This window comes from Dromaius novaehollandiae, chromosome 2, assembly GCF_036370855.1.
Source record: "Dromaius novaehollandiae isolate bDroNov1 chromosome 2, bDroNov1.hap1, whole genome shotgun sequence".
In the NCBI taxonomy this organism is placed as follows: Eukaryota; Metazoa; Chordata; class Aves; order Casuariiformes; family Dromaiidae; genus Dromaius; species Dromaius novaehollandiae.
In genome coordinates, this window is record NC_088099.1 from 80,848,839 (window position 1) to 80,858,374 (window position 9,536).

Consider the following 9,536-nt stretch of genomic DNA (forward strand, 5'->3'; position numbering starts at 1 on the left):
CGTGCCGCATAGACCCCACCCGCTTCCAGAAAGGTCCGCTGGGGGCGCCAGATAGGTCCCGCTCGTGAAATGTTTCGCGGCGGTGCATGCCGCGCAGGCGCGGGGCGGCGAACAGGGTAGTGTGTTGCGTCAGCGCGCCCTGGGCGCGGTTGCGGCGCGGCGCGGCTCGGCTTAGCTTAGTTTAGTTTAGTTTAGCTTGGCTTGGCTTGGGGCAGGCAGGGGCATCATGTCGGCCATGGGGACGCTGGCGTTCGATGAGTATGGGCGGCCCTTCCTCATCCTCAAGGACCAGGAGCGCAAGACGCGCCTTATGGGGCTCGAGGCGCTCAAGGTGAGCGGGCGGGCGGGCGCCCCCCGCCCGAGGGCCTTGGTGGGGAGGGCCGCGCCGCCGCTGTGGCCGGGCGGCGGGGGAGGGGAGCCTGCTGAGGCGCTGCTTGTGCCCCCGCACCCCTTCCTAGCCCCGGCCCGGACGCGCGGAGCAGAGAGGGATGGAGGACGGTGTCTGCGGGGCCGGGCATCCGCAGCGCGGCTGCTGCCGCCCGCCCTCCGCGAGCAGGAGGCTCCTCGTGGGGCGCCTCTCGCCTGAGGGCCGGTGTCGCTGCGGAGAGGGGCCGCGGGTAGACCAGGCCCGCAGGCAGCGGCTAGGCCACAGCGGCCTCCGCCGCGGCGCTGTGTGCACGTGTGGGGCTTGAATGCTGATTAAAAAAATAGAGTAAAGCTATTCATTTGTTTTCCATCTCTGATGGTATTTGCATGCATTACTGCTGCTCTGAACGCGGAAGGAAATCGTTCTAGCTGCTCCTCTACTGTTGCAAGCTTTAGCCGTGTGAGCAAAGAAAAGACATGCGAGGTGTTTCTGGCATAAAAGCAATATGGGTGCTTTAATTTGTTCTCACTCACAATTGGCTGCCTCTGGTTGAATTATAATATTTAAGTTTGAGGTACTTCTCTTTCCATATTTTTTTTAGCTTAACGTATGATTTAATTTATTTTTTCTTTGTTTTGTAGTCTCATATAATGGCAGCAAAGGCAGTGGCAAACACTCTGAGAACATCTCTTGGGCCCAATGGTAACAATGAAATAATTTTAATAACTCTTTTGGTAATTTTTTCAAAGTTTTTTTTTTAACTTTTTTTTATGCTTTCAATTTTTTAGGTTTGGATAAAATGATGGTGGACAAGGATGGTGAGGTGACTGTGACAAATGATGGTGCTACCATTCTGAATATGATGGATGTGGATCACCAGATAGCTAAACTTATGGTGGAACTGTCTAAATCTCAAGATGATGAGATTGGGGATGGAACTACAGGAGTTGTTGGTAAGAAAAGATTTTAAACATAGCTTCACTTTTCAGTTTTAAAATCAAGTTTCTTAAAATATTTTCAGAGATGGTGATGTTTGATGTAAATAGACCATTTCTGTAAAATTTTAAATATTTAACACTTCAGTATTCTTGTCAATTCCAATATTAGGAGCCTTTTAATCAGAAAGATGTTTTGTGTGTTTTGAAGTATGGTTACATTTGAAGTTAGTGTTGAAAGTCCCCTCTCTACTTTCAAAGCCAGGTTTATTGGTTTTGGGGGGAGGGTTTTGTATAACTTTCTTCCTGTCCCACCTTGACCCTTGTGCTTCTTTTTAAACTGAAATAATACAGTCTTCTTTCTAAAAATGTTAGAAGGGAACAGAAAAAAATCTGAAGGCATGCTTTTTTAATATGTTAAAAATGATCCCTCAATCTGTGGAAGAGTAAACATTATTTTAAATTTTGTTTTATAGTTCTGGCTGGAGCATTATTGGAGCAGGCGGAGCAGTTACTAGATCGTGGTATTCACCCTATCAGAATAGCAGATGGTTATGAGCAGGCAGCTCGCATTGCTATTGAACATCTAGACAAAATCAGTGACAGCTTTCCAGTTGATCCGCAGAACACTGAACCTCTGATCCAGACAGCAAAGACAACTCTAGGCTCTAAAGTGTAAGTTCATGAAAAGTTCACAAAAAGACTTACCTTTTTACTTAAAAACACTTTGAATTGAAAGGAGAAATTCTGACCTTTACTTGATGTTTTGGTGTGTTATTAAATTATTTATGTTATTGGAGTAGCTGTTAAATGTTCTTTCATATTTACTTGATTTTTGGCCAATTTCTCAATGGGGTCTTTTTTTTTTTTTTTTTAAACTCGCTTGTGTCTGTTGATCCTCAGTTCTAAAAACTGTATGCTCAGAGTTTTTCCAACGACAGTGCAACGAAAAGAAGTGCAAATTATTTTTTTTCTTTATGTAGATATAAATTCAGACCACAGGTATAAAGCTCCGGTTTCTATTTCCATTTTAGCATTTTTCACTGTGGAGTTAGTCAGCTTCCCAGTGGCTCAGTCACTCCATGCCAGCCAATATGAGATTAACTTCAGAATTATGCTTCCATAAGAGCATGTTTTTAGTTGGGTGATCCTGTAGTAGTGATTTAATCTTCTTCTGTTGAATATGTATAGTTCTCATGTAAGTATTAAGACTGTTATAAACAGCTACTATCAGAGACTTTGCAAAAGTACTTTCAAGACAAATTCTAGCACGCTAGCTGCATGCTAAATAAGCACCAGTCTCATTTCCTAGTTAGTATTTTTGGGTAGGAGGGACTGTTTTTTGTCTTTTGCTCTTTGGGCATTAGACAGCTTTCTCAGATACTATTGTGGAGCTTGGATGTAAGGAATAGCAAAAAGATGAGAGAATAAAGCAGCAAATTAGAGAGATGGATGTCTCCCATTTTTAGTTACTGCTGTAGACAGGTTTTTGCAAAGTGCGGTTTCTGGTTGCATAGCATCTCGTGATAGGCACTCAAGTATGTAGGGAGGTAGCATGGGAGTGCTACATTTCTGTCTCTTCCTTTCCCTTCCTGTTTTCCTTGATGTATCTCAATCCATTGTGGTGTTTTGATCATATCACCTGTACAGAAATCATGGAAAGTTGTTGACTGACTTTACTGGCACTGAATAATAATGTTTCACACTTGCCCTCTTTCAAGCTGTAGCATTTTTTGCAAATACAGATAGAGTTAAAATTTTTCTGACTTCATCAGTGTAGGAGAGTATAGAAGGAGAGTGCATCAGTATTCTGGAGTTTGTTTGCTGTTTATAGCATCTCTTCAGTGAGATGCCTCTCAAGGTGAAAGCTACTATTCTGTAAGTTAATACAAAAAATATGTGCAAGTAATTTTTTAAGGGCCTCTTTTGCAGACGTGTCATAAGAGTGTTTTGTAGTGTTTGTATGATTTGAATGTTTCTTAATAGCAAGTTAGTTCTGCTCATTTGTGTCCCAAATCTACATCTTGAGAATATCTCCAAGAAGAGTATACAGACAAATTGTGTGTTCTGTTTTCTGTCATATTTAACATCTCTTTTATTCTTGTGAACAAACAATCCAGAACCACTTTTCTCTTGCAGTGAACAGAAGTCTTAAGCTTTAGTTATATCGTTTTCTGTGCAGTATTGATAGAATTATTTTTTTTTCTTTGTCCTAACTCTATACTATCTAAATATAATGCAACTTTATTATGTTATGCTTAAATCTAGAGTTAACCGTTGTCACAGACAAATGGCAGAAATTGCTGTAAATGCGATACTGACAGTAGCAGATATGGAACGCAAAGATGTTGATTTTGAGCTCATCAAAGTACAAGGCAAAGTGGGAGGCAGACTGGAAGATACGCAGTTGGTTAAAGGAGTGATTGTGGATAAAGATTTCAGTCATCCACAGATGCCTAAAGTAAGTGATGCGTGTGTGTCAACTGTAATGGTTTAAACAAGATTGTCTCAAAATACATCAGTTCAAATACTGTCCCAGCATTCCTTAAGTATTTAAATGTGATATGGTTTGATTTGGTTTGTTTTTTTCACTCATTTTCTCAAATGGGGAGAGGCAAAGGAGCATTAAATTATTTGTGTTGGAGAGACCAAGGTACAATTCAAGTAGTCTTGAGAAAATGAGCCATGTTCTTGGGGAAGATACTATTGTGCACTTAAGTGAGGACAAGTGCAGAGTTCTGTACTGAAACAGAAATAATCATCTGTAGAATGTAGTATCATGAGCTATGTCAGAGTTTAACACCTACTGTAAATGTATCGGATGTTGCATGCAAGTCTAGAATAAGATCTTCTACAAGTCTAAAAATATTTTTTAATAGGTTGCGTTCTTTATCCTATAAAGAAAGACTTGTAGAAAATACCCATCTTTTGAAACATAAAAGGTAGCCGCAAAGAAGGAGCATGCGTAGTGTTCTCCATGGTCGCTGTGAGTAGGAGAGGAAATGCAGTTACAGGTTTGATGCTTAAAAAAAGAAAGAGACAACTGGTGAAGACTGTTACATGCTTGAACAATATCTTGAGAAGTTGTGGAATTTCTTTTATGTGGGTTAAATAGACATGTGACTTGTCATAGAATTATGTGGATCTAGTTAGTGTCACTTTAGAATCAGTCAAATGATCTTCAAGATGGCTCCTGTTGCTACTTTTTTAATATGTGTCTTTGTCTTGTGCAAGTACCAGAAGGAGGTGTATTACTGAGGTCAGAATTCAACTTTTTTTTTTTTTTTTAATTTTTAGGAACTTAAAGATGCTAAAATTGCAATCCTTACCTGTCCATTTGAACCACCTAAGCCTAAAACCAAGCATAAGCTTGATGTAACATCTGTGGAAGATTACAAGGCACTGCAGAAATATGAAAAGGAGAAATTTGAAGAGATGGTGAAACAGGTAGAGTCTTTAGAAGTATTTTTTTTTGTTTTCTGTGGTTTTCCTAGGCTTTACACAAAACAGCATAATTGATTTATTTTGCAAATGAGCTAATAATTGCGTTGATCGGCAACATGTTTTTAAATAGCAGTAAGGCTATAAATGAAAGTTAAGTTTATTTAAGTAACGCATAAGCCCTGGCTTGAAATTTACTTTCATCGCTATGTATACCAGAAAACTCTTTTTCAGAGAACTGTGTTTTGAGAAAATAGAGAGGCTTAAAACCATAGAGAAATTGTTTCTTATTTCTGTCGTAAGTTTTGGTCAGAAGACTGATGCTGTGCGTTGCTTTCAGATAAAAGATACTGGTGCAAACCTTGCTATTTGCCAGTGGGGTTTTGATGATGAGGCAAACCACTTGCTGCTTCAGAATGAGCTGCCTGCTGTTCGTTGGGTTGGTGGACCTGAAATAGAAGTGAGTAAAATCTCTGAAACAAGGCTTTGTACTAGTTTCTCATACGTTTGTTATTTAATCAATACAGTTTATTAAATTGTTTCAGACTCGGGGGAGAACTGCGTAATCTTACGTGTATGAGTAATACTAGTTGGAGAAAAAATCAATGGGGGTCTGTGGGAAGAACTTAGAATGAATGGGACTGTAATCTGTAATTGTAGTCAGTGCATATTTCCATTAAATTCTACGTGACTAGGAATGTTTTTGCTCTTAATCTCATTCTTTGCTCTGCAGAAACAAGGCATCACCTGAAATACCGTCTGAAGTGATGAGAAAATAACCTTTTGGAGTAGGCATCTGATAAATTCCCTTCCACTAGTTTTAAGTGTTACAAAAACATGAGGAAAAACTCTTCTCAAAATAATTGATGTTTGTTTAATTTTAGTTAATTGCCATTGCAACTGGAGGGCGCATCGTTCCTCGCTTCTGTGAGCTCACAGCAGAGAAGCTTGGTTTTGCTGGTATTGTCCGAGAGATCTCCTTTGGAACAACAAAGGATAAAATGCTTGTCATTGAACAGTGTCAGAATTCTAGAGCTGTGACCATTTTCATTAGAGGAGGAAATAAAATGGTGAGATAATTTGTTGCTAATGTTTGATTGATTGTTTGCTGAATGTGTAGATTCATTCAGAAACATGTTAATGCTTTCGTTCTTCTGTTTAAACTTTACTTGGAGTGTGTACAAGTCAGGGTGGGGTGAGGATTGATGTAGTCAGCAGTGACTGTTTGTTAGGTACAGCTAGATTCACATGGTATGCTTTTCAATGAAAATTTTATGATGTCTCAGTGCTGTTAGACCATGTAGTTCATAAATACAGAAACAAAATTATTTGTGGATGGTCTTATTTGCCCTTCCTATGGAAGGGTTACTCTTGATGCATTAGTGTTTTTGCCAGATCAGGTTTTAATATTTATATGTCAGTTACGTCACATACATATGTAATCTTCTGATTTAGTTTTTTTTTTAAAAATAAGAAAAAGATAAAAACCCAGAATAAGACCATTTTGAATGGCAGTATACTTGGTTCCTGGTTGTACTGTTAGTGTTAAATTATATTTAGAACAAGTCCTATTTTGAGTGAAAAACATGGGAAACAAAGAACATAGTCCCTTATTTGAGGAGAGCTTTTGAGAAAGAAAAATTATTTCTTTAAAAGATAAGCGTAAGTTCCTAAATGCTTCTACATTTATTAAGGTTGGGAGTTGACACAAAGTCCAGCCTGCATATAATAATGTAAGTGCTTTTTATTTTGGAAAAATGCAAGATTGAAACTACAGAAACTAATATGATGAGATTTTCAATCCATAGATACAACAAATTGCATTGAAAAGGTGTGTATTTTTTTATTGTGTGTGCTGCTATCTATCTCACACTTTATTTTGATATACTGTAGCCTAGGCCTGTTAAGAGATTCTTTTATTAACTTGCAGTTTCTATTTCTGTATTAGCAAATACATTTTTTATAGACTTCATTTGTGTATATTGTAAAGTATATGCTATTTTATAATTTAAGATTATTGAAGAAGCAAAACGATCTCTTCATGATGCACTGTGTGTAATCCGAAATCTTGTTCGTGATAATCGGATTGTGTATGGTGGTGGTGCAGCTGAAATTTCTTGTGCTTTGGCTGTCAGTGAAGCAGCAGATAAGGTAAGAAAGAAACCTTTACAACTTTTTTCAATTAAAATTAAATTCATGGAGAAGAAGAAAAAGAATTAAGAGCTCCCAGAAAGTGAATCTTAAGGAAACTTCTGGCATGCACTGATAACCAGTGCTAAAGTTTTGCTTGCCTGTTTTGCAAAAATATCTTTTGGGTACTGAGATATGTGTTTCCCAGAAAAAGTCTGCATATCATACATACAGTTTTATGACTAGTATAAAAATCTGCTTTTGCTAACATTGTAGTAATAGCTATATGATTTTGCTTTCTTAGTGTCCATCTTTGGAACAGTATGCTATGAGAGCTTTTGCAGATGCCCTGGAGGTAATTCCTATGGCACTTTCTGAGAACAGTGGTATGAATCCTATACAGACTATGACTGAAGTGCGGGCTAGACAAGTGAAGGAAAATAATCCTGCTCTCGGCATTGATTGTTTGCAGAAGGGAACAAATGGTAAGAAGCGTAGTGTGGTGAAGGCGTGTAACAGAAGGGTTTTTTCTCAAAACTTGAAGGGCTTACTGTTTTGCCTTTTGGCCCTCTTTAACCTATGCATCACTTCAGTTACGAACTCTTGTCCCTTGTCATAATAAATGCGGGGGGGGGGGGGGGGGGGAGGGAATGGAAGGCGCGATATGTGCGTGCCTCACAGGTGAAGAAATATAATTGCATGAACGCTTTTTTTGGTTGCAAGATTAGCTGAAGATACTACTGATCTTGTGGTACAGGAGTAAAAATTACTCACTGTGAGGTAAGGGAGGGCTGTGTTTTAATTACAGTAATTTTAGTGATCCAGTTCAGTAGAAGTTCCAGGTAGTCTTGTTCACATAGCTATGTGTGCATATATAGACCTGTAATAAGTTTGTTGCAGACTAAGAAATCAGTATATGAAAACTTTTTTTCATCTGGAAATATCCTTGTCACATTCTTCTATTCTGCTGCTTTTTTTCAAAAAGGTAGTAAATTTTGAGACATAATATAAGGCATTGCGTTTATGTAAATGTATAAGCCTTTTTTTGTTAGGTGCTTGTGCTTTCATGCCACTCTGTACTTTCACTTCTCCGGTGGTCGCTGTGCTTTTAGGGTTCTTTCAGTGTTTCTACATGGAAACCGTCCTCTAAAAATGAATGCAGGAAGGAAGAAAGAGGGGAAAAAGGGGAAGGACTCAGTTAGAAAGAGAATTTTTCTTAATGTAGTAAGTCTGGGTTCTTACCAAAGACCTTAAAACTCTCATTTATACAATTTATTGGTCAACAGTGGTGGCAAAGAGTAATAATTAGAATACAGTCTTTAAAGTTGGATAGCAAATGACTTTGTCAGGTAAATGTTATCTTTAGTTTTAAGGAGGGTACCTAATTCTTCTTCTTTCGTTTGGCAGATATGAAGCAGCAGCATGTTATAGAAACTTTGATTGGTAAGAAACAACAGATTTCCCTGGCTACTCAAGTTGTTAGAATGATTCTGAAGATTGATGATATTCGTAGACCAGGAGAATCTGAAGAGTGAAGGCTGAAAAACAAGAAACATTAAGGGGTTCACAGCAGTAGCGAAGATGGCAGGATTCTGATGCTTAATCTTCAGCTATTTATTTTTGACACTTTTTGTTTCATATATTGTAATGGGTAATTGTTGGAAATAAAACATGATTCAGCACTTGTGGTATCAAGACCTGTTTAAGAAGTATCATTGCATATTTTCCTAAATGGATGTACGTATTCATAGGAAACACTTTATTCAAAATAGAATATCATAGGCCCTTTTCCATTGCTCCTGCAGCTCACTATAGCTGCTTGTGAGCAAATCCCATAGGTGCTCATTTGAAGAGGTCTGCAACTCTTCAGTAATGGAAGTGGAGAATTATAGTAGGCTTCAGTAATTCATACATATTAAATAATGACAAGTATGAAGTGTAAATATGATTTATAGTACCTGTATTTCCTGCTTCTAATTCCATATTGGTTTTCAATGGTAAACTGAAGAAGTGAAGTTTTTTGTGGTACTGAATACAGGCTATTTATTTCAGGGCTGCTTTAACACACTTCATGAAATTGCATTCCAGGTCTTTAACTGTTGTGTTATTCACAGTGTTTATAACCATTTGAGTAGTGGCACATAAGAACATCACATCACAAGAAAGAAGGTAAATAATTATGTCAAGTCACTGGACATTTAGGTGTGCTTATGAAGAAAGTTTCTTAACTGTATGCTGGAAAAATCTTCAAAGATGTTATCTAGATATTTTAGTCATAATTTGGCATGTTACCCCTCTGTAATAAAAGGTGAGGCTACATTTTTCCTGTAGTGTGTTCCCTCATATATGCAAATAAGAGCTTTTTCAGGGGTATACACATTCAGCCAAGTATTGTTTTCTAGAGCTTTTATCTGTACTATGAAGACTGAGTGTACTTATTTGAAAAGTCCCAAGAATGACTGATTTTGAGAATGGCAGAGTAAAATTTATTAGTAAGGTGACTCGTATGTGAAATTATTAGCGAGAAACAAGTGGCAGACCAATGTTCACATCTGTATGTACAATGTTCCTTTTTCAGATTTTTCAAATTTCAAAAGACAGAGAAATGTTGAGTTGATGTTTTCAGTATTACTTGCATTTCACTTCAGTATGTAGTTTTGAAG

At 38.1% G+C, this 9,536-nt stretch overlaps 1 protein-coding gene across 1 annotated transcript; it reads left to right on the forward strand.

The window, feature by feature from the left end:
* The first annotated feature begins 92 nt into the window (after positions 1–92).
* CCT5 (chaperonin containing TCP1 subunit 5) lies at positions 93–8,568 on the forward strand. Its single transcript, XM_026099287.2, has 11 exons — positions 93–331; positions 1,009–1,069; positions 1,156–1,320; positions 1,779–1,977; positions 3,571–3,763; positions 4,600–4,749; positions 5,084–5,203; positions 5,628–5,813; positions 6,757–6,894; positions 7,178–7,358; positions 8,281–8,568. Exons 1-11 carry the CDS (start codon positions 227–229, stop codon positions 8,406–8,408), a joined length of 1,626 nt encoding a protein of 541 aa, XP_025955072.1. The 5' UTR covers positions 93–226; the 3' UTR covers positions 8,409–8,568.
* The last annotated feature ends 968 nt before the right edge of the window (positions 8,569–9,536 follow it).